General features: G+C 52.6%; 3 protein-coding genes across 9 annotated transcripts; 2 read left to right on the top strand and 1 right to left on the bottom strand.

The window, feature by feature from the left end:
• Positions 1–4,048: 4,048 nt before the first annotated feature.
• Positions 4,049–11,563, bottom strand: CES2 (carboxylesterase 2). Its single transcript, XM_081030923.1, has 4 exons — positions 7,766–11,563; positions 5,930–5,993; positions 5,083–5,181; positions 4,049–4,841 (listed from the first exon to the last, which is right to left on the bottom strand). Exons 1-4 carry the CDS (start codon positions 7,990–7,992, stop codon positions 4,662–4,664), a joined length of 570 nt encoding a protein of 189 aa, XP_080887049.1. The 5' UTR covers positions 7,993–11,563; the 3' UTR covers positions 4,049–4,661.
• A 41-nt stretch (positions 11,564–11,604) lies between these two features.
• Positions 11,605–13,478, top strand: CIAO2B (cytosolic iron-sulfur assembly component 2B). Of its 2 annotated transcripts, none has more exons than XM_081030820.1 (5): positions 11,605–11,790; positions 11,949–12,026; positions 12,276–12,401; positions 12,827–12,872; positions 13,269–13,478. In XM_081030820.1, the coding sequence occupies exons 1-5, from the start codon at positions 11,647–11,649 to the stop codon at positions 13,364–13,366; spliced, it is 492 nt and encodes a 163-aa protein (XP_080886946.1). In that variant the 5' UTR covers positions 11,605–11,646; the 3' UTR covers positions 13,367–13,478. The 2 variants fall into 2 exon arrangements, with proteins under 2 accessions (XP_080886946.1, XP_080886945.1); XM_081030819.1 differs by having other exon boundaries at positions 11,618–11,788; positions 11,953–12,026.
• Positions 13,479–19,411: 5,933 nt separating this feature from the next.
• RRAD (RRAD, Ras related glycolysis inhibitor and calcium channel regulator) lies at positions 19,412–22,739 on the top strand (the record flags this gene model as incomplete). 6 transcript variants are annotated; one of them, XM_081032073.1, is made up of 6 exons in its annotated part: positions 19,520–19,618; positions 19,847–20,231; positions 20,608–20,694; positions 20,881–20,954; positions 21,082–21,286; positions 22,115–22,731. In XM_081032073.1, 5 exons carry the CDS (start codon positions 19,862–19,864, stop codon positions 22,390–22,392), a joined length of 1,014 nt encoding a protein of 337 aa, XP_080888199.1. In that variant the 3' UTR covers positions 22,393–22,731. The 6 variants fall into 6 exon arrangements, with proteins under 6 accessions (XP_080888202.1, XP_080888199.1, XP_080888203.1 ...); XM_081032077.1 differs by having other exon boundaries at positions 21,558–22,724; XM_081032076.1 differs by lacking the exon at positions 20,608–20,694 and having other exon boundaries at positions 19,412–19,618; positions 22,115–22,739.
• Between the last annotated feature and the right edge of the window lie 872 nt (positions 22,740–23,611).

Below are 23,611 nucleotides of genomic sequence, written 5' to 3'. Positions count from 1 at the left end.
GGCCCTAGGTGTTGTTACAAAGCCCACAGCTGAGCTGAGGCTACACTGTACTGAAGAGCCAGCCATAGATACAGAGGTACCAGGCACCTTGGCTGAGTCCCTGTCCAGCTGTGCCTGCCCCCTGCGGGTGGGCGGCCACGTCAGAACCCTGGTAGGCCCCGAATCATGCTCTCTGTCATTACCCCAGGCCCAGCGGCTGAGCCTACTCTGAGTACAAGGTCCTTTTCTCTCTAGGACCTTGGTCTCACCCTGCAATCTGGCCTGTAAGGACACCCCATCCCACGTGACAGACGTGCCTATGTATGTCTAAAGCCCAGTAGTGGATCAGGTGGGCCTTGGTCTTCCCCCAAAAAGGGGTGCCAGATGATTCAGCAGAAAAGTCACCTCGTGCTACATATCAGAATCTCAGGTCTGGCCCAGCCAAGACTCTTTCTGAATATCCGTATTGTCGTCATCATCATTATCAATATCCTTATTGTATAGGTAAGGAAACTGAGACCCAGAATGGAGAAATGACTTGGCCAAGGCCCACAGGACATGTGAGCTGCAGTGCCACAGATGGAAGGCTTATTGCCAGTAGGAAAGAGCAGGAGAGCAAAGGATTGGGGCCTTCGCTTATGTTGTTCCCTTTTTGTGCAATGCTTTCCCCTGCATTGTCAACCAGGCGAACCCCTGTCGCGTCCCGCGCAACAAGGGCAGTGAGGGTGCGAGAAGGGGTGGTTTGGGTTAAGTTTTTAAGAAAGAAACAGAGACTTAATGCTGTTAAATCTCTCAGAAGGCCAGGGGTCTCTCAGTCTCAGAGGACTGGAGCCCAGAATAAGGCTGACTGAGGATTTTTATTGATAGGTATACAACTACAAGAAAGTAACATTGTTTCTTACAAGGTCTGTGAGACTCATACATCATAGTAGAAAAATGTCTATTCCAATCTCCCTTTGTCTGTAAACAGCCGAAGTACAAGGTCCCATGATGTCTTACCTAAGGTATGTACCTTCTCAGCGTCAAGTCTCTCATATTGTAACAGCTCCGTTGAGATAAGTGGAGAGAACTGATCTTTGTTGTCCTCATGACTTCTCTCACAAACAGGTGCAAGGGAAAAGCCAGAGCCGGCAACAGACTTTCCCAGGCAGGGGGAAGGGGAGGCAAGGCCCCTTCCCATATTTGTTTAAGGCAGCTCATTGGGGGTCCCCACTCAGTTCCGCCTGGCTTAGGTTGTATCTCCCGTGAGATATCTTACCCATCTTTGGCTGCAAACCATCTTTTGGGGACCAGACAGAGAGACATAAGGTGTAAACACAAGGATGGAACAGACTCCCAGAAATGCACAATCTCACAAACTCTTCTTTCCTTAAGGAAAGACATGGAGGGACGGTTGGCTAGGCTGTTGTGCGACTACAAACCCCCACTTATCCTCCAAAACTCAGCTCATCCCCTTTCAGGGTGTCTTTCTGGATATGCCAAACTCCTATAGAGCCAGACCCCTGTAGTTCCTTGCGCAAGACCAACCTGGCCCGCCTTATGGCATGGACAAAGAACCGGAGTCTCTTCTGAAAGGGAAGGACCTGACTGAGCTCATGGAGAGAGACCCATGGCTCCCAAAGACTGTGCTGGCTGCCCACGCTTGGGCTTACCCCATGGCCTGGGATCGGGGTTACAGAGTTCAAAGCTCAGACCTGAGCCTGTTCTCACTGAACATCTGATCCAATGAGATAATTCAGGAATTCCCACTGCCCACCAGCATTTTTCTGGCGGCCCTATCATGGGGCAGTCCCAACCCTGGCTTGAGAGGTTATGAGGTATCTTTAGACCCTTTTGCTGCCACTGCCAAGGCTGTCTCTGTCCTAGAACTCTGGCCTGGTACTTCTGGTCACTCCCCAGGCCCAGGCTGAGACTCAGTTGTACTCCATTTCGCTCCATGGGGGCCAAGGCACAATCCTGCGGGAATGGAGGTCCTGGGGACCAAGGCGTGGTGTGAGGCTCTGGGAGGGTGGGAAAGGACAGGAGACACACCTGGGTTTTGGTAGGAGGGTCATGGAGAGCCTGACAGGGGCTTCCCCACTGGGAGTCACATTCCTCCTGGCCCTCGGGGCTTCAGGCAGTTCCCACCCCAGGGGATGGTCCTGGCAGAGGCTGGATACCAGCTTCTGGGGGCTTGCCCTGGCTCTGCCTCATCCCTTGTCTGCCTCACAGAGGTCCCTTCAGGACACGACTACATAGGGGTGATGGGACTCTGACCACCCACCTGTCATTCTTGCTGCCCTTCTTGCTGAGAGCCCTGTGACTCTGGGTCTGCTTGGAGGGCAGCTTGGTCTCATAGGAGGCAGCCTCAGTGCTCCCACTGCTGCTTACTTCATCTAAGAGGAGTCATGGCTGTGCTCAGTCTTTACTTCCTGGGGGCCTCAGATGGTATGGGGATATAATGGGGCCTGGACACTGGAGAGAAGAATGGCCTGGATGCTGACTTCCACGGGTAGGGAGGCTCAACCCAACCTTTTACCTGCACACTCCCCACACCTGCAGACCCAAGCAATGGGGGTGAGGCCCTGAACTCTGGCGGGGGCGATATTGTGCACACTGACAATCCCAACATCCAGGCCAGAAGGACAGGGGGCGCTTGTGCTGGCATCTGAGAGCAGCTCTGTGGGCAGTGCTGCAACAGTCTGAAGCTGTCACCTTGGAAAACCCCTCTCTCTAAGCCTCCCTTGCCAGCGTTGCTACCTGTTAGGCTCCCAGTCCCTCCACCTCTGTCAGCCCACAGACCTCAACTCCAGCAGTTGGAAAACACGCTCTAGATATGAGGCTACATTCTGGAGGAGGAAGGACATGCAATTTGGAGGCCAATAGACTTGAGTGTGAGTCCTGGCTCTGTCCTCACTCTCTCTGTGGCCTCAGGCAAGGCGCTTCCCCTCTCTGATTCTCAGTTTCCTCATCTGTAAAGTGGGGATCCACTCGGGACACCGGAGGACCGTTCAGAGAGCTGCAGGAGAGGATGGATGTGAGTAACCTTAAGCACGGAGGACAGCTCAGCAAGTCTCACTGCCAGCAGATGGCCTTATGCCCTGGGCCCTGGTCAAGCCCCCCGGAATCAGGAGAGGCTAGCTCAGGGACAGTAGGGTGGGACAACGCCACCTCAGGAGAGGCTCAAATTGGCAATGACATCCTCAAGGCATGAGGGGTCTGAGACTGATGGGAAGAGAGGCCCAAGGGCCAGGGCAAAGGAGAAGGGATGTGTGGGCATCACTATTTGCAAGTAACAAAGCTGGTGTCTCCCTGTCAAGTTTCTTTCTGTTCTTTGAACAACCTTCCTAGGGCCTGGACAAGCTGGTCAGTGAACTGGAAAAGTTGGGGAGGAGGTGAGTTTAAAATCCAAGAGGAGGGGCTGCAGACAGAGTGGGGAACAGACTTGTGATGGCTTCCCTGAGGCCCTAAGAGGGTCTCTTCCTTGAGAAGGCACTCGCCCTGCCATTCAGGACATCATAGGGATCCGTCTGCCACCTCTTCTGGGCAGATACAGGCCCAAGAGTTATTTCAAGGTGGAATAGGCCAATGGCAAAATTATGACATCACTTAACATCTCCTAATCCTTCCATCTTTAAATTGTAGTCAGGGAGTCATGATTTTTTTCAGACAGTATGATTGGAATCTATGTCTATATATATACCAGAAAGCATTTTTTTCGTGCATTTGCTGTGTCAGGCATTATTCTAAGCACCTCACAGCTAATGACTGTTCAATGCTCACAGCAGATCTATGAAGGGGGGACACTATCATTGGCCTCATTTAACAGATGGAAAAACTAGGGAAAAATAACTTGCTCAATGATACACATCCAGTAATATGTGGAAGTGGATTCAAACCCTATTAGTGAGCTCCTGCGACTGCCCGTTTGTGTGGGGGGCGCGTGTAACTTTGTCCACGTCTACTGCGAGCATCTGCCCTTACCTTGGCTGGGTAACTGGGTCCTGGTGTGCATGTCTGACCCTGCAGTACCCCCTAGTGGTCACATACTCACACTGCTCATAGGGCTTTTCCTGTGACTGCACCACACCGGCGGCTCCCTGAGGCCACCAGTCTGACCTGCAGGCTCTGGTCGGCCTGCCCCCTTGCAAGTCTGATGTACTCACGTTGAATATTTGCTACTTGGAGTGCAGGGATCACAAAGATGGAGTCCCCCATCATCTCATGAAACTGAGTTTTCGGGGGGGTCCCTACTGTCTGCCATGTACTCCTCCATCAACAGCTTACCAAACTCAGGAGGCAACATCTAGGTGGATCAGGGTCAGGTTAGGCAAGCTCACAGGGGCAGAAAGGCAGCAGGGTCAGGGCTGGGGAGATGGATCCTGGCATGGGATAGAGCATGGGGGGAAGGCTCACCTCTTGGGTGAGCCCAGCCTTTGCTCATGAGGGACACTGTACAGACAGAATATCTGGGGGATGGGTTTCCCCTGCCTCTACTTTGGGGCAGGATCCCGGGAGCCTTATCATCATTGCTAATATTTTCTGTAGAACAGCCTTCATGGTCTCTCTGATCATTTTCTTCTGGTTTCAGAGATATCTATGCCATGGATAGTTGGGGAGTCTCAAGGTGGGGGTAGGATGGGCCTGGAGCTATGAAGCTATGAAGTCCTGAGACCCCCCAAACTGGATGGACTCCCCAGCACCTAGGGCATTGGGCTTGGCCTCACTGAGGGGTTGAGCCAACTGTACTCATCGTTGTTGACACCACTGAGATTGGGGACAGGTTGAAAGTCACCAGAGGCCAGCAGCTCCTGGGGATGCCTGGGCAGGAAGGTCCCATCCACCACGTTGGGGATGATCTTTAAGCATTGAGGGGTCACACAAGGTCAAGTTCCCAGACGTTTTCTGATGTTCTCTGAGTGCTTTCCACGTCTTCCTGGCTCTCCCAGGATGCTCACCCCAGGAGGTCCTAAATCTGGTTTAGCATGGCCTGGCCTCGATTTCCCTTCCAGGGCTGGGAGGACATCAAGACATGGAGATATGGTAACTTGCCCAGGGAGTATGAAGGGCATACTGCCCCAACCTATTGGCTCCCTTCTTCCACATGCACGTCCATTCACTGACCTTGCTGATGGCCAGAATCTTCTCTTCACTCTTGCTCTGCAAACAGTCCACCAGGGCCTTTAAGCCAGCCTCGCCACAGGCTGACCAGTTGGCCACCATCTGTAAAGAGAGCAGGTGGGGGCTGGCTCATCCTTCCAGGGAGGGGAGAGGGATTTGTCCAAGGCCCCAGTCTGGGGGCAGGTGCACCCCAAATCTTAGAAAGTATGGTGTAATCTCCTACAATTTTGAAATTGTTCCAACTTCTCCAATGCTCAGAGTCTCAGCCAGAGGAGCCATCTCACTTACCCATAATGGGGACCGCCAGGGTGGCAGTTTTGTGGTCCAGAGAATATCCTCAGCCTCTGCAATGGCAGAGGTCTGTGGACTCTGACCCCTCAACCCCTCAGCAATCCCCAGATAAGTGGCAGTTCCTGAGGGACTCTGATGGCAGGGGAGTTCTTATTATCCTCGCTTAACAGGCAGAGTAATGGAGACTGAGGTAAGAGATACGGCAGCGACTCTGGGCTTCCTACAGTTGGGGGCACTTGTGGAGTCAGATGAGCTGGTGTTAAAGCTGACTACCCCACTCTCCACGATGGCACCGTGGAAGGGTCCTTGGGACATGAGGGACATAAGGTGAGAGGACACGGTTATGCCACCCGCGGATTTGACAAAAAATGGTGACATGGCCAGGGTCACCTCCCAAGTAGGGGATATTCTGCTGAACCCAGCATAGCACAGCCCCTTGGCCCACGTAGCCCCAGTTGCCGGTTGCATGCTTACCCCGTGCTGAGAAGTGGCAGGGACGGGGACCATGGGGCTGCCATGGCTTCGCTCAGCCTGTGTTGCCCAGCCCAGCCCGTCTCACCTGAAGGCCAGCACACCCAGGTGGTACTGGATAATGACGATCAAAGGCTGCCAGAGAGGCGTTTCTACATGGAGGCCATGCCCGTCAGAAGCCCAACACCATGGATCCATACCATCACCTGAGGAAACCGAGCACAGACACCGCGTGGCTCCAACCCAGCCCAAACCCCACCAGGGCTACGACCCAGACTAACCACCACTTTGGCTCCGTCACATGTCTAACCACATAGAACTCCAGTGAGACAGGGTGGTGTGTTTAGGACTTCAGCCAAAAGTGATCCAAGTTTTATCAGGAAAACGGGGCCTCCCATACTTTGAGGTCCACCCATGTACCAAAGCCTGGTTCCATTTCTTCCAGCACCCTCTTTGAGATGGAAAGAAAAGGGGAGTCTTTCTGATCATCCATGTGCACATTAATTTAAAGTGGCTTCCATTTTCACTGGCCCATTGATAATCCATGGCTGGGGTCTCTGGCCACCTGAAAGCGCAGTCAGTCCTCAGGCACCTGAGTGGGTCTCCTGGGTATGAGCTGATTGGGCGAGTCCTGGGTCCACCCTGGGGCCACAGCTTCTGACCTCTGAGGGCAGCTAGGGTTCTGTGACCCTGTGTCCAGAGGTCAACCACCCACACTGGGTAAGAAGCACTCATGGATCTGATATTGAGACTTCTCAACAGGGTTTACACTGCAGCGGGGCCCTGGCTAATCTTGTTCTTTCTAATCTTCTTGCAGAGGAAATGCCCTCCCATGGCCCAGCCAGCTGTGGCCTGGCACTCATAGGCAGGTTGGAGCCCTTGTGGGTATGACAAGTATGTAGACGCTGAGGTACACGTAGTGTTCAGACATGGTGGTAGAAGGCAGGGTCAGATACAGCAGTTTCAGAACCATTGCACCCATGCTAGCATTGTCCTGCTGACAGCTACTGGCCACGGCAGGCAGTCAATCCTGAGGCCATGCTGTGGCCCAAACCAGACCTTGGGCAGATTTGCTCCCAGCAAATCCACTTCTCCGATACCCTGCTCATACATGGTTCTTCCCTAAAGCCCTTCCATACCAAGTTACAGGCCACAGGCTCTGGGGAAGCTGGGATGGAGCCCAATCTTCTAAGCAGGTCTCAAGGTTAGCAGGGCCTTGGATACTAATCCTCTTGAGGCTGGGAAATCTTGATTCTTGGGGGTTTCTATGAGAACTATCTGTTGCATGTGTTGAATTCACCACTGTATCCTTGTACCCAGCCAGGCCTGGAACACAAAGTAGCCCACATACCTGTGCTGCCTGAATGAATGGATGTTAATTTCTTATGAGAAGGGCAGTGGTTCATCCCACATCCCAAGTCAGACTCTCAGGGAACCTCATCACTCCCCGTTTCCAGTTGTAAGAACATACACATGCCCCTTGGCCCATGGCACTGGGCCCTGTTGGTTGGCGCAATGACTATGCAGAATGGGGGTCCCCTACTCCTCAGGGAACTACAGTACCTGCTCCTGGAGTCTGGGGCTCCTACAAAGTTTATGGAGCCCACCCAAGACACCAGAAAGCCCACCAGAGACACCTTCCCTGGTGGCAGAGAATACTTGGCATAACTGGAACCTAGGGAGATATATGTCTCTGCTCATCCCTTCGGAAGGAGCTAATGCCCTAAGTGCCAAGCCCTGAGCCTGGGAGTTACTTTACCCTGCCAAACCTCAGCAGGCTTAGAGGAAAAATGCATGTGGGAATCCACCAAACTCAGAGGGGGAACTGGCCGTGGGATATAGATGAAATGACAATTGTAGCCCAGCCCAGAGTTCAGAGTACCCTTTACCCCAGGGCGTGGAATTCCCTGAACGCCTTGCTTACGTGGTTGGGTTGGAGGTCCCATCCTTTCCACCATTCCAAGATTCAGGGCACTCTCGGGGTGCAAATTGCAGCAGCCCTGGAAGCAACTTGGCAAAGGGATTTTCCAGGAAGGTGTGGACGCCCACATCGGTGCCCTTCATGTGGACGAGGCTCCCCTGCACCTGTCTCGTGTGTGTGGTCCAGATGGGGCTGGCAGAGTCTTGGCTTGTGGGCAGAGAAATGGACATTGTGTCTACCCAATCAGCTGCCCTCCCAGACTATTGGTGTTGCCCACTCCTTCCCATCCTCAGCTCAGTTCAAGGGACTCTGATCTACAAACATTTGTTTTATAAATGTCCTGCCTGTAATCCCGCTCCACCTTCACCCCCTACTGCCTTCACTGGGTCCAGCCCCAGCCTTTTCCACACTTAGTGAAGCTCCCTAAGGCCTGGCACCATGGCTTAGTCCAAGGAGTTTCAAGCAAATGGTCACATGAGTTTGATGGGGTGAGTATCCTTTCCACTGACTGCGTGCCAGGTATTATGAGGAGTAGGAGAACTGTGAGAATCAGACATTCAAGGTTCTTGTCTCATGCTCTAGGTGGCAAAAAATGACTTAAAAAAAGCATCCTCCAGACAAAGAGTGGTGTTATGAGGAGAACTACAAAAGAGAAGTGGAGCTATGTCTGCAACGTAAGAGGCGCAGCCTGTCCTGCTATGGGGATTGCCCTAGGGAGGAAGTGATTGAAAATCACCTAACAGCGAAAAAGCCGATATTCTTAGTAGACAAATAATTTCTACAAATAAATAAGAGACATTCCGGCTGTGCATATTTGGTGAAAGAACATGAAATGGTGAAAGAATATGTTCAGATAGAATAAGGAAAACAAATAAATGGCTCTTACACAAATGAAGAGATGTTCACTTCACTCATGCTAAGAGAAATGCATATTGAAATCTGTTATGTCAACAACTTATTTTGTCACAAAAAGCAAGACACTCAGACATTGTATGTTTTCTATTGGAAGTCCATAGTACCACATGTGAAGTAGTTCTGCTCCCAAACAAAACAAAGCAACACATGAAACCTGAATCTGATAAAGTTTCTAGAATATAAATATAAATTTATAGGCATACAGGGGACAGAAAAACAGTTAAAAGACACCACTGAGGTATAATCTGCAAAACCCAAACTTTGGTATCCTCTCCAGAACAAATAAACTGGTTTCTTCAACACAATGAAATTACAAGGAAAATAAAAGAGAGGCAGAGGAGGAATCTGAAGATTGAAAAAGACTCATGAAAACTCATAAAAAAGATAATAACAAATATTGGTAAGGATGTGGGAAAACTGAAACCTTCATAGATTGCTCTGAGAAAGTAAAATGGTGCAGGTGCTCTGGAAAAGTCTGGCAGTTCTTCAAGTGGTTAAACGTAGTTACCATATGACCCAGCAGTTCCACTCCTAGGTATAAACCCGAAAGAACTAAAAACATGTGCACAAACAAAAACTTGTACGTGAATGTACACTTATTCATAATAGCTAAAAGTGGAAACAATCCAAATGTCCATCAACTAATAAATGGATCAATAAAATGTATCATATCTACATAATGGAATATTATTCAGCAATAATAAAACAGAAGTACTAAATAGGCAACAACATGGACGAACTTTCTTTTAATGAAAGAAGCCAATCACAAAGGACCATATGTTGGATGATTCCATTTATGTGAAACATTCAAAATTGGCACATCCATTGAGTTAGAAAGTAGATTGGTGGTTGCTGGGGCTGAAATTGGGGTTTGGGGTGGGGGAAAAGGGGAATTGATGTGGTAAACTCTGTGAATATATTAGACATCATTGAATTGTACACTTTAAATGGTGAAGAGTAGTAAGCTATGTGAATCATATCTCAAAACTGTGAATAAAAATAAACATACATTTACCAAATTTCAAAGTATGTGCCTTATTTGAATCCTAATTTTTAAAAAAAAACAACCCTGTAAATCTATCATTTATGAGATATGAAATAAGAACATTTTAGATATTTGATTACATATACGTATACACAGCTTTTTTTAGTAGGACATGATGAAAAATTTATAGATGATGTTTGGAATTTGTTTCAAATAATGGTGCATGGGAGAGGTGACAATCCAGACAAAACGAGCTTTTTGATCATTGTTGAAAGTAGATCACGGATGCACTGGGTTTGTTATATTATACTCTCTACTTCTGACGGGGAGCCCCTTGGTGTTGTGTGGCCTTGGGCAGCCCATACCCCCTCTGTGCCTCACGTGCAGGGAGGTATCCAGTTAGGCTCCCAAATTCCCTGGTGCTATCTTTACTGACTCTCACCTCCCGGGCGCCTTCCCTCCTGTAGGCTCAGATTCTGCATCTGCGGAATTTGGCAGATCTGAGTCTGGTTTCATAATACAATGTAAAAAACGAAAAGAAAAATCCTCAGGGAGTTATACTACCCTATACCTTTCAGACCAACATGGGTTAATATGATTGATGCCACCTGATGTAAGGCTAAGAGTCAGCAGCTACTCACAGGTTCCATAGAGGGCAATTGAGCGATGCCTTTCCAAGTCAGAAAGCCCACCCCTCTCCTGAGCGACATGCTGTCTACACACAGTTCCTTGCAGATGTGATGTTTGTCCATGTAATTCACTGCCACCACCAGCCTCTAATGCCTGACGTTTGTTATCGCTCAGGTCGGGAGTTTGAACTGGGCAGGGAGTAGGTGGAGCGCGCCAGGTGGGCAAAAGAAAGGTGGGTTTGGCAGGACAGCCGAACTGAGCAGGCAAAGGTCAGTGGCAGGCAGGCACTGGCAGGCCGCTTCCCCTCTGCCCAGGCCCCTTTGGGTCACCTTGGAAGGGGCCAGCGAGGCTTCTGCAGCCCTTCTGCAATACCATGAACCCTCTCCTCGAACCTGAGTTCACTGTCCTTATAGTTCCAGGCCTGACAAAGGTGTTCCAAGGTGGAGCAAGGGAACTCTAAGCCAGGAAAAGGGAAGGGAAGAAGCCAGGAACCCAGGAGAGCTTCCTTGAGGAGGTGCACCATCCAGATTCCCACAGATGGAGAAATGGGAACGATCTCGGTTCAGCATGAAGGGAACCGCATGAGGAGAGGCAGGGAGGTATGACCGCCCTTCATCCTGAAAGTTCCTCCTTCCTTTCAAGATCTTTCCTGGGTCCACCTTCCTTATCTCTTCATTGTCTGTCTCTAGTCTGAGGGCTCCGCGGACCCCTCCCTACTGCGCCATAGCTCACTTTCTGAAATGCACACGAGACCGTGGCACTTGTTTTAAGGATACCCCCAACCCTACCACGTGGCTTTCGCTCTCCCCACCTCCCGCCAAGATCGAGTAACGGTCACTCATTCATTTGATAAACATTTAAAGAACGTCTCCTGATTTGCACTGTGGGAACCCTGCAGGGTTCTCCTTGGCTCAAGGTGCGGCGGGGGGATGCAGGCGCATCCCCGGGAGGTACCGAAACGTTTGCCAGGAAAGATGCAACTATGGGCACAGGAGCGCCCGCCCAGCCTAAAGGGACAAACTTCCGAGGAAGTGGTGCCTGAAGATACACCTGGCTCAATCTCAGACTGGTCTCCAGGGCCCCCGAGAACCAGCTGTGGCCTCCGCGGTCCAGCACGCCACGGGACCTCACCGCCCAGCGCGTCCTCTCTGTGCCTCGACGTAGCGGCCACACCTTCCGGAGTCGGCGTCGCCAGCGTGCGAAGGGCGCGGCCCCTCCCAAGGCCTAGGCCGACGGCCGCAGCACGGAGTGTCCCTCGCGCGACCCCGTCGCCCGCCACGCCCCTCCCCGTTCCCCGGAAGTACATCCTAAGGAGCGGAAGTGCTTGCCGCCTGGGGCCTGCAGCGGTTCCGCGATGGTGGGCGGCAGTGGGACGCGGCGTGGCCTCCTGGAAAACGCTAACCCCCTCATCTACGAGCGCTCCGGGGAGCGGCCAGTGACCGCGGGCGAGGAGGACGAGCAGGTTCCGGACAGCATCGACGCGCGCGAGATCTTCGATATCCGCTGTTGCCGCGCGCGGGCGGGTTCGCGGGGGGCCTGGGAGGGGGCATGAAGTGACGTCCGATAGGTGGTGGAGCTCTGTCATGTCCAGGCATTCCCGGAAGGGGGTTCTGAGTGGGCAAAGGCGCAGAGTCCGCTTTCCTTCACTTGCCACATCTAATTCGCTCTATCAATGACCCGGAGCATCCACTGACGCTGGAAGAATTGAACGTCGTAGAGCAAGTCCGGGTGCAGGTGAGTTACTCCCCGCGTCCGAGGTGAGCGACTTGTTCGGGAGTCAGAACGGCGCAGCTGAGCGCCCAGGGTCGGGGGTTCTTTCAGTTCACGGACTCTTTAGGAGATCTTTGCAAGGGGGGGGATTGTGTCCATTTTCTGGATGAGGAAACTAAAGCCCGTAGAGGTTAGACGACTTGCCTGAAGCCACAAACTAAGAAGAGCAGCGCTGGGCTAAAAGGGCCCTGACTGACGCCTCCCACCAAGCAGGTGAGCGACCCTGACAGCACAGTGGCAGTGGCCTTCACACCCACCATTCCTCACTGCAGCATGGCCACCCTTATTGGCCTGTCCATCAAAGTCAAGCTTTTGCGATCTCTTCCCCAGCGTTTCAAGGTAAGCTGGAAGTGAGCCCTGGGGGTGGGGCAAGGGTGAGCATCTGCTAGTACTAGGGGGACACGGAGAGCACGAGCGTGGGCGTCAGAGTGAGACCTGGGAGGATCCCGACCAGCAGAGATGAAACTGGGAGGAGACTTTTAATTGAATGCGACAACAAGAATAAAGGCCTGAGCGGCAAGTGCGGAAAAATAGTGAGGAGTGTGGCAGGAAGGACAGTAGCGTGCTATAGACAGGTTTGGAGCAGGGACGGGGCCCCGGCAGACCTTTAACAGCAGTTGGCCTGTCCTTTGAGTAGGGATGGCAGTGGCCCTGGGAGGGTTGGGGGTGTACGGGAAAGGCCAGTGTCCAGAGGCATGAATAGGAAGGGAGGGAAGCGGGTAGGTAAGGGGCGCATGCTCAGGCTCTGTCTTACCCCCTCCCAGATGGACGTGCACATTACACCAGGGACCCATGCCTCAGAGCATGCAGGTAAGAGAGGGCTGGTGTTGAGGCATGGGCCAGGAGGCTTCCCCCTTGCCATGGTGGTTTGTAGGGCAAGGTGGTGCAGGGGTGCTGCTGCATGGTGACTCCTCAGTAGAGATATCAGCTTAAGACTGAAGCTGGACTGACTTGAGGCTCCTGTGCTTACTGTATTCCCCCGCTCCTGTCCTCTCCCTCTCCTAACTACACAGGACCAGGGGTGTCAGGCTTTACAGTAGTACAGGAGGCAGGCGGGAGGAGTCAGGTGGGAGGAGTCCCAGAAGGTGGGATAGGTGTGGGCACAGGTTGTTGGGGTAGCCTGATCGAGGCTTGGGGTCCTGGAAAGGAAGTGACGGAGGGCTTGGTTGGTGGGGGTGCGTATATAATTCACTCCTTTCTACCCAGTGAATAAGCAGCTTGCAGATAAGGAGCGGGTGGCAGCTGCCCTGGAGAATACCCACCTGCTGGAGGTTGTGAACCAATGCCTGTCAGCCCGCTCCTGAGTCTGGCTTTTCACCCCCAGTCCCACCCAGGGGTCATGGCCTTGTTTTCTTGAATCACTGACAATGAGAAATTAACATTTGCATTTTATAATAAATTCTTAATTTATATTCATTTCTCAGCATGCCTTAGAGTCTTTCTTTGTGGTGGGGTCACTTTGGGTTTGGGAGGGGGTGGTGCTAGGTCAATGAGGTGCAGTTTACTTGTATTTAAAAAATTTCTCCTGATGGTTTGATTGGAAAAGTTGCGAGTATACCAAAGAATTGAAAGAGTAGTGTAATGAACACACCTATGAGGTGTGATCAAACAATATGGTGAACGTTTAAATTTAAAAAATGTATTACAGTAAAATACGCATTTCCATCAAACCCCCTCCAAATACTCCCTTTCGCTTCAAACACATTTATCCCATCGTTCTTGTCACTTTCTGAAGCAGTTCTGGAAGTCCCCTTTTGTGAGTGTCTTTAGTTGTGCTGTCATGGCTGCCTCGATGTCCTGAATCTGTTCAAAACATTTACCTTTCATAGTCATTTTTACTTTGGGGAAGAGCCAGAAGTCGAGATCCGGTGAATAAGGTAGATGAGGACACACCGTAATGTTTTTGACAGGACTTGCCATACTAGAAGCGATGTGTGACATGGAGCGTTGTCCTGATTTATGGCATACTTTAAAACACACCTTCCTAGTACCATCGAATATCTAGTCATATATGAATTTCCCGAAAATGTCATTCATAGTTGTGTTTTCATCAGGCTCCAATCAAGGTCCATAGCTCACACCCAACTTACTGCACCGAACAAGTTGAAACTTGTCACACACTGTTAACTAAGATTCGAAGCACCGCTTCCTGTATTGAAGATCCCTGCCTTTCTGTTGGATGGCATTCGGCAGCAGCATTCACTGTAGTTTTTTATCACAATGACTCCGTGTCACACATCGCTTCTGCTATGGCAATTTCTGTCAAATAAAAACATTACGGTGTATCCTCAATCCTTCTTATTCACCAGATCTGGCACCATGCAACTTCTGGCTATTCCCGAAAGTAAAAATGACCATGAAAGGTAAACGTTTTGAATGGATTCAGGACATTGAGGCAGCCATGACATTGCAACTAAAGACACGAAAGAGGACTTCCAAAACTGCTTCAGAAAGTGCCAAGAATGATAGGATAAGTGTGATCATAGCCAGGGGGAGTATTTGGAGCGGGATTGATGGCAATGTGTCTTTTATTGTAATACATTCTTCTAATTTAAACATTTACCATATTTTGTAATCACAACTCATACATACCCACCACATAGATTCAACAGTTAATATGTTGTAACATTGGCTTTATTTGTATGTGTATAATATTAATATTTTTGAGGGTAAGCTGCAGACACATGACTCTTCACTCCTAAGTACTTCATCTTGTGTCTCCTAAGAGTAAGCGGTATAAGCACAGTACTGTTTTCTGGCCAACAAAGAACAATTCTCTAATATTATCGAATATCCAGTCATATATGAATTACCCCCAAATGTCATTCACAATTTTTTTTTATAAAAAAAGCAACTTTTATTTATTTAAGCGTGTTTTTCCAGGACCCATCAGCTCCAAGTCAAGTAGTTGTTTCAATCTAGTTGTGCAGGGCGCAGCTCACAGTGGCCCATGTGGGGATCGAACCGGCAACCTTGTTAAGAGCACCGCGCTCTAACCAACTGAGCCAACCGGCCGCCCCAATTGTTTTTAATCAGGCTCCAGTTAAGGTCCATGTATTGCATTTGGTTGTTAGCTTTCTTTAGCCTCTTCTAGAACTCTCTCCTTGCCCTCCTTCTCCTCCCCTCACACACACACCTTTTTATCTTATCACCAACTTTTTAAAAAAAAGTCCAGTTGTCCTGAAGAAATCCCTCAATCTAATTTGTTCTTTGCTGTGTTTTCTGTAAACCAGAAATTTACAGAAAATTGATTTCAGACTTAAGTGTATTAATGAGAAACTTACCCAGGAGTGTTGCATGTGTCCTTTAGCATCCACCAATTCAGGGTGTGATGCCAGCTTGTCCCGCTGTTGGTGATGCTTAGCTTAGTCTGGTCCCCTGGTCAGGGCAGTGACAATAGAGTCCTCTGTTGAAAGGAACCTGAAGCACCCTGTCTGCCAGCACTACTGGAGGTATGCGTCACCCCAGGTGCTCAGGTCTAGGGCCTCTGCCTCCCCCAGCCCTGTGACCAGAGCGCAATTGGATACCAGGACAAATTGTGGGTCTTAGACCTTGGGTCAGCCAGTTAGGAGCCATAATGATATGATTCCCCACCTCAGTTTCTCTGAGGATAGATGAGGAAATTAAGCCTTGCTCTGCCCACCTCATTTCTGCTGAGGCTCGGATGTGACTGGGGCAGAGGCCTCAGCAGGGAGCCTGGCACTTGGTAAATCTTTATGAGAGCCACTGACAACATTGAGCCTAGGACTGGGCATTGGCAGAGGGCTTTACATATACGATCTAGTCTGGAAATTCTTAATCCAGCTCTGTGTTATTATTCTTTATCATCCCTATGTTGCCGGTGAGGAAACGGGCTGGAATAAGTAATTTACTCCCTAAGACCTCCAGATAGGGAGTGAAGAGGAACCTAAGCAGTTTAGCAGGTACTGCTCAGCTGGCAGGGGGTGCTGTTGCCTGGATGGAAGGCCTATGCCCACCTGCACCCCCCAGTTCCAGGAGAGAGTGGCTTCTCCACCTAGTGACCCAGATCTGGCTGCCCAAACTCAGAGGTGAAGCCATCAGCACAAGTTGCCCAATTTCTTCGTGTGTGATGTGGGGTAGTCGTGACAATTGCATGGGACTGCTCTGTGGAGATTGTCCATGGATCTGGGCCTATGTCAGGTAACCTTCCAGGCATTGTACCCCCCCCCCCCATTTCCACAGATAAAGAAGCTCAGTGCTCCAGAGAGGCCGGGTGACCAGCCAGGCCCATGGGAGCTTCCCAACCACCGATACCTGGCTGTAGACTTCACCATGTGTATACATCTCTGCACTGATGGCCCCGATCTTTCTAAGGTGTCTGTGGTGTCTGTTCAGCTGGGGGTGGGAGGTCATGGGGGCGGCAGGTGTCACTGAGTCATTCAGCTGACCCTCCTGGCAGCCAGGCCACGGTGAGCGAGGGTCATCTAGCTGCTCATATCACAGCTGGGATATCAGGTCCCTTTGTCAGGCTTGACTCATCTGCACCTGCCCCATGGCTGCCTGTAGGGACACCATCTGTGAATCCTGGGGTAGCGCCCAGAGAACTTTCTGGAACCCAGCTGCAGTTTGAGAATATGAGTACAGGGTGATGGGGGTGGTGGTGAAGTTTTATGTCCCTGAAGCCTTCCACCAGGTGTATCTGGTTCTGCTGTTTCTAGCCTGTGACTTCTCAGGCCGCTGTTACCATGTCTACAAAATAGTAACAACAAATCATAGCTAAGGGAGATTGATCCCGGGACTAGATGACATGTGTGAACATGCCCAGCTATGTCGACTTTTGCTCATCATCATGCCCACGGCACAAGGGCCGGGCCCACAATAGGTACTTAGTAGAGGTCAGTGAAATGAATGAATGATTTGGGCCTTAGAACAGAGGAACTGGAGTGTGGGGGGGGCTGTTGTGTGGGGAGAGCTGGGGATACTGAAACCCAGCCAAGTTCCCTTTGCAACATTTTGCTACCTGCAGGGGGGAAAGGTGTGGGGTCCCACAGAGAGAAGTAGGTATGGGACAGAAGGGATATCTGCGTCTGTCCCTCTCCTAGGCTGACCACTGTTCTGGAGAGAACGAAGCAGAACCAGGACAGGCCTTACCGGTTCACTCAACCTGCCTTGTCCAACCAAGCACGACAATAAGTTTTATTGAGATACTCTGTACCAGACATGTGCCAACCACTTCATGCCTTTCATGTTATTTATATCTTATAACAACCCCCATGAAGAGATTGTCCCCGTTCTATGCAGAAGGAAACAGGCTCAGCCAGGATAAATGGGCAGAGGTGGGACTTGAAGTTTGGGTGATCCAGAGAGCTGGGAGGACCAGGACATGGGAGTGTGGGCTGTCTCAAGGACATGTCCTGGTCTTGGTTCCTGGGGCCCCTGGCCATACCTAGGCTTGTGATGAGTGTGTCTGGCCTGTTGGGGAATGCCTGGGGCCTGAGTGGCCCAATGTGGATGCAGCTCCCATGGCAATGAGGAAACACTGCTGAAGTCAAGAGCTCAGATTACCAGAGGGGAAACCCAGCCCTAATTCCTTGCATGGCTCCCTGCTGGGAAGAGCCACAGGTTACCCCTCACCCCCCAAACCCACTTTCTGGGTCCATATCCGGGGGCTCTTTTCAATGGCAGAGTCATGTGTGAGGAGGGTAGAAGGGGCCATAAACAGTTCAACCTAACTCCTTATGGGAAGTTGTTTGCTGGCTCTTGAGACTTGCACCCACTGACATCAGGCTCGACCCACGATTCCCTTTTCCCACTGGACTGAGTCCAGGAAGCTAGAGCCAGCATGGGGTTGCTCCAAGACACCCCCTAACCCCAAGGACATGTGAAGGACACAAATGGACAGGCCACCCCTCAGTTTGGCCCTTGCCTACTTTGAGGACTTCAAGAATGAGAGGGGCCTGCATGAACCCCCTAATACCTAGCCACGCCCTCCTCACTCCAAGTTCCTCTCATGTTGCCAAGGAAACTGACACAGCAGCTAGAGAGCCATACCAGGTCTCCATGACAACTTACAACAACCTACCAGGATCCATCCATGTGTGATGTCGCCTGAACCCTGAATGGGTGCCCCTCACCCTTGCTACACTCTTTAAAACCAAACGTCAGATTCTGATAGCAGGTCCCTGTCACAAGTGCCTCACAGTCTGCCTGTCCCCAATCCTCACACACCCCAGAAATGAGCAAGGGGGAACAAGTCATGCCCAATTTATAGGTGGGAACCCTGAGGCTGGGGCACAGGAAACTGGAGGCAGAGCCAGGACTAGAAACCAAGCCCTCACATTACATCTCCTCCCCTCCGTTACCCAGCGCCAACCGTAGGTCCAAAGAGAGGGTGAGCTCTGGGCAGTGGTGGTACCAAGTAGTGGTAAAGAGCTTTCCGCCTCTACCCCACATCTGTGCCCTTCGTGGATGGGAGTCTGAACCCCAGGCCCTGCATATGCCCTGAACAGCAAGCTCAGTCTGGGACTTAGAGGGAAGGAGGGAGACATTGAAGACTTCAAGTGGCTAAATCCAGCTCTGATCCAGTTCTGGTCCAGTTCCACCCCTAACTGTTCCTGCTGGCATCTGACACCTGCCTGCCAGGATTTCCCCAACTTTGGGCAACGTCCAGCCCAGGAGCCGAATGACCAGCGCCAGGGCCAGGTATTTTTAGCAGATTTGTTGGCAGATGTCTGGAGGGTGCTGGGGGATGAGGTGGTGCTGAGTTCATCCTTTCCCTTCTCCGGGCCTGTGTTCCCTCCCCAGGCCTGTGTTACCTCCCCAGGGTTCAAGCTTGCACCTCTACCTGCAACACACTGCCAGGGGGCTTCCCTTCCTTACCCTCTCCCCCAAACAGCTCTCCAGAGGCTCATGGGGTGACAGTAACCCTCACCCTGAAAGGCAGGCTCATCAGGTGGAATCTTCCCATTCAGGGGAGTGGGAAGAACTTGGTGTTGAGACTAGAAGCCCAGTTTAGGACCCCTAAATTCTAGCTCAGATAAGGCTGGGTGGGGAGCAGGTGTTAATAGGTCAGAGAAGGGTGAAATTTCTCCAGCGTGTAACTGTTCTGCTTGCTTGGGCAACAGGCCAGGACTAGGCTAGAGGGAAGGGAGAATTCACTTTTAAAGGGCCAGACTTAATTCTTCCCCAGAGAGGAGTGGAACACTTGGTTGGTCCTTGCCTCCACCCATGAGGGCGCCCTCCACCCCCACCCACCTCCCCAGCACCATTCACATACTCTCCCCTCTTTCCTGCCCCCCTCCGCCAAGCACACTCAGGCTTTGCCAAGTCTGCCTCTGCCCCAGCCCCGCCCTGGCGAGTGGGGCGGGGTCTCTGGGTGTGAGGTCCTAGGAGGAGGGTGGGGATCCCCCTGGGGGGAAGGGGAATGACACGTCAGCCCCCGCCTCAGCATGGACGGGGGCGAGCGCGGGGGTGGGCAGAGGCTTAAATAGGAGGCTCTGGAGCCCCGACCCAGTGCGGACGGAGAAGGCAGCCGCGGTGAGAGCACCGAGTGCCCGAGCCCGAAACTAGTCCTGACGGTGTCGGTGTGGGAGTGGGTGAGTGTCCTCGCGGAGCGGGATTCGGGTAGTCGCACCCTCTGGGCTGCCGATCAGGAGGATCAGTCACAAGTCGGGGCGCAAGGACCATCACAGCTGGGATGGGACAGCGGCAGGTCGTCAGCCCCGAGCATCTTGCCTGACTGCGGGTCGGGCAGGTGCGCCTGGGATCCAGCCTCTCACTCCAACTCCACTGTGGCTTACATGGCCGTCCCGATTCTTCCCCAGACGGCGCTGGACGCGATGACTCTGAACGGCGGCGGCAGCGGAGCAGGCGGGCGCGGCTGCGGGGGCCGGGAGCGTGAGCGCCGTCGGGGCAGCACCCCCTGGGGCCCCGCGCCGCCGCTGCACCGCCGAAGCATGCCGGTGGATGAGCGTGACCTGCAGGCGGCGCTGGCTCCCGGTGCGCTGGCAACGACCGCGGCGGGGACCGGGTCCCCGGGTCCGAGACTGGACTGGCCCGAGAGCTCCTCAGATTCGCTCAGCTCAGGGGGCAGCGACTCAGACGAGAGCGTTTACAAAGTGCTGCTGCTGGGGGCGCCTGGCGTGGGCAAGAGCGCTCTGGCACGCATCTTCGGTGGTGTAGAGGATGGGCCTGAAGCAGAGGCCGCAGGTGAGGGGCTGGGACTATTTAATGGACGGGAGATCCCAGGGTTCAGACTGGAGGCTGTAGGGCTGGGGACCTGGATTAAAAACGGCAAATGCCAAGGGATTCTGAAGTCAATTTCAGAATTATGTCTCTTCCTACCCATTTCACAGATGAGGAAACTAAAGAAGGGACCCCCAGCCTTGGTAGGGGAAGAAATGCTGAGTAGAAGGCCCAGAGTGTACGTAGGACTACTACTCTATAGGGTGGAGACAAAGACATCCTTCCCCGCCTGGACTGGCAGGAACACAGCCAAAGGGAGTTTCTAAGAGAGGCCCCCTAGGAGAGCAAGGCCCCCAGGGCATGTGACTGTTACTCTTCTAACTCAGGCCACTGTATTCAGAACCACCCAGGGGCCCAGGCGGCAGGAGGACAGGGAGCACAGAAGTAGCCATCCAGGACACTGCTAGCGTGGAGAAGGGGTGTCAAGGTGGGGGTCAGGCACAGCATGCTCTCCACCCTCCACTTCCCAGCCCCATCACTTCTGTTGCTACATAGCAGCCATCACTGGAGGGGAAGGTTGAGGGGGCTCTGGGGAGGATTTGGAGGCCGTGGCCTGGCACAGGGGTCGCCTTTTGGCAGCCACAGGCAACCTGACTACTAGTCTCCTGTCTAGGGCACACGTATGATCGCTCCATCGTGGTGGATGGAGAAGAGGCATCGCTAATGGTCTACGACATTTGGGAGCAGGTAGGATGCAGGCTGAAACCCTGGGCAGGGTGGGAGGGGTGAGCTGGGGGTAGGGGCCTGACGGGAGTGACAGCCTGATAGCTGGGGCGCGAGGATTATTAGATAGATGTGTGTGTGTGTTCTTTAGGATGGGGGCCACTGGCTACCTGGACACTGCATGGCCATGGGGGACGCATACGTCATCGTGTACTCAGTGACAGACAAGGGCAGCTTCGAGAAGGCCTCAGAGCTACGAGTTCAGCTGCGGCGGGCGCGGCAGACAGATGATGTGCCCATCATCCTCGTGGGCAACAAAAGTGACCTGGTGCGCTCTCGCGAGGTCTCCTTGGATGGTAAGCAGGGAGCGGGTTGGAAAGAGAGCGAGGTCCTGGCTGGACTCCAGGCCACTCAGTCTTGACTCAGCTCCAGGGGATCATGGGTGGCTAAGAATGTTCAGGAAGAAAACTTGTGGGGCAGGGTGGGGGAGGGAGAGAGCTGCTGTCCTCCCACACGATTCCCCAAAGTCTGAGAGTGCTGGGGAGAGGAGCAAATGCACTAGGAGAGATGCCGGCTGCTGGGTCACCTCAGAGCCCTCTCTGCTGTCCTCTGTCCCTGGCCTGACAGATGAGGGTGAGGAGAGTGCAAGGAACCAGGCCAGGAGGTCAGAGCCTGGATCGCAGGCCTGGGCCAGTCTTGAAGTAGGCCTGCCTCTGGGGAGGGTGCCTCTTGGACTCAGCATCTTCCTCTGTGGCCCCCAAACTGAGCCTCATAGTGGAAGCTACCAATGACTTGATGTTCTACTCCCTCCGCCCACTGGTCATTCATCAAACGTGATATAACATCGAATCATAAAGCGCTAAGCTGTCTGACAAAGTTCTCCTCTCTTGTGTTGACTACTGCAGCACTTCTGTTTACATATCAGACTTCAAATTATTTCAATAAACGAGTCTCCTTTCGTGGGCCTTTGTGAGCTCCTTAAGCTCTGTCAGTTGGGTGACTCAGCAATGCCCGGCACCCTTGGTCCAGGAGCTGGGGTCTGTTTCTGGGAAGGACCCAGGCCTCCACCATCCCTTCCCCACAGACTCCTGAGTGGTAGCTGCTATGGGGTGGAAAGGGTTTGAGAAGGCTCTTCCCCCACCCACCCTTTGTTTACTGATGTGTGGCTGTCCTACCTGCACCAGAGGGCCGGGCCTGCGCCGTGGTCTTCGACTGCAAGTTTATCGAGACATCGGCTGCGCTGCACCACAATGTCCAGGCACTGTTCGAGGGCGTTGTGCGCCAGATACGCCTGCGCAGGGACAGCAAAGAGGCCAATGCCCGTCGGCAAGCAGGCACCCGGCGGCGAGAGAGTCTTGGCAAGAAGGCAAAGCGCTTCCTGGGTCGCATTGTAGCCCGCAACAGCCGCAAGATGGCCTTTCGTGCCAAGTCCAAGTCCTGCCACGATCTCTCGGTACTCTAGGCCCATGGGCACTCACTGCGTTGTGCAGACAGGTGGGCAGATTGGTGGGCTGGCCCAGCCAACTGCCCTAGGTGCCTCAGGGCCTGCTCAGACTCTCGGTGACCCCACCTCATGGTCATGGACAGACAGTGCTGCCAAGGGCTGGGCCCACAGAGGTGGGTATGCCTGCCCATGCGCATCCCAAGCAGCAGCCGAAGCCAAGCCCATGGGGCAGACCTGTGTGTGGGGAGAGGATTCTGCCTTTCTCTATACCTGGTACGCATGCCCTGGAGGGAGGCTGTTCAGTGCAGTGGCTATTTGTTTACATGCAGATTTTTGTAATAAAGATTATTTCCTGGTAAGTCAGGGCTGTCGACTCTGTTTCCTTGGTGGGGGTAGAGGGATGCTGCAAGACCAGGCAGGGTTCCCTAAGTTGAAGGATGTGGGCTCCCTGTCCCACCCAGGGTGTGGCCTTGACTATCCTAATGTTTGGGCCTGGATATAGCCCACTGGGTCAGAGGGAGCAAGTGTGGGTTGGGGGTCCAAGCAGCAGGAGACACGAACCCCTCCCAGCTGTTATCCAGATTCTTCTCCTGCACTGGGGCCTGGCATTGCCCAGATGATCCAGGGTTTAATCACCCCACTGTACGTAAGGGAAACTGAGGCTGCTTGAGGGACCATGCCCCACCTCAGGTCTTGTGGCCAAACAGTAACCTTCGGTCTGGCCCTTGGGCTGGTGTCTCTGCCCTGCTTCCCTGGAGGGGCTGCAAATCCTCCCAGGTGGGGTGACTTTGGAAGGCTTTGAGACTCCCTGGCCGGCGAAGGAGGAAGCTGGTTTGTTAAAGGTAGGGTGAGGAAGTCACATCCCTTGGACTTAACTCCACAATCTCCCCACTTCCCTGCTGAGGCTGGCTACTGAGGGGGCTCTCACTGTTCTCCCCACTCTGAATGGCCAGGCCAGAACTTCCCATGCTCAGCACTGGCTAATGTGGTCTTGGTGGGAACAGGTCCCTGGAGCCCTCCCTGCCTGGGATGAGAGGGAATATGTGCATGTTCGCTGATAAAGGTGTGTCTGTCACCCCACCACCTACACCCAGACAGAGAAGCCCATCTGGGCACAGGTGCCTACTGGGACTTTCACGTACATCGTTTCATGGAGTATCCCCATTCAGCAATGGCAGATGGGGAACAAAAACACTTGCCCAAGGTCACATGGGTAGAAGTGGTTGAGTGGGAACTG

This window comes from Rhinolophus hipposideros (assembly GCF_964194185.1).
Source record: "Rhinolophus hipposideros genome assembly, chromosome: 21".
Taxonomy (NCBI): domain Eukaryota; kingdom Metazoa; phylum Chordata; class Mammalia; order Chiroptera; family Rhinolophidae; genus Rhinolophus; species Rhinolophus hipposideros.
Note: the sequence above shows the minus strand (reverse complement) of the source record. Positions and strands in the feature narration are given on the sequence as shown.

What these genes read in the sequence shown, in the direction of transcription:
- CIAO2B (XM_081030820.1), top strand. Translation starts at nt 11,647, where the DNA reads ATGGTGGGCGGCAGTGGGACGCGGCGTGGCCTCCTGGAAAACGCTAAC. An exon ending in CTCTTCCCCAGCGTTTCAAG is followed by an intron (nt 12,402 to 12,826) that starts GTAAGCTGGAAG and finishes ACCCCCTCCCAG; the next exon opens with ATGGACGTGCACATTACACC. An exon ending in CCATGCCTCAGAGCATGCAG is followed by an intron (nt 12,873 to 13,268) that starts GTAAGAGAGGGC and finishes CTTTCTACCCAG; the next exon opens with TGAATAAGCAGCTTGCAGAT.
- CES2 (XM_081030923.1), bottom strand. Translation starts at nt 7,992, where the DNA reads ATGTCCATTTCTCTGCCCACAAGCCAAGACTCTGCCAGCCCCATCTGG. An exon ending in GGGACCTCCAACCCAACCAC is followed by an intron (nt 5,994 to 7,765) that starts GTAAGCAAGGCG and finishes GCCTCCATGTAG; the next exon opens with AAACGCCTCTCTGGCAGCCT. An exon ending in AGATTCTGGCCATCAGCAAG is followed by an intron (nt 4,842 to 5,082) that starts GTCAGTGAATGG and finishes GGAACTTGACCT; the next exon opens with TGTGTGACCCCTCAATGCTT.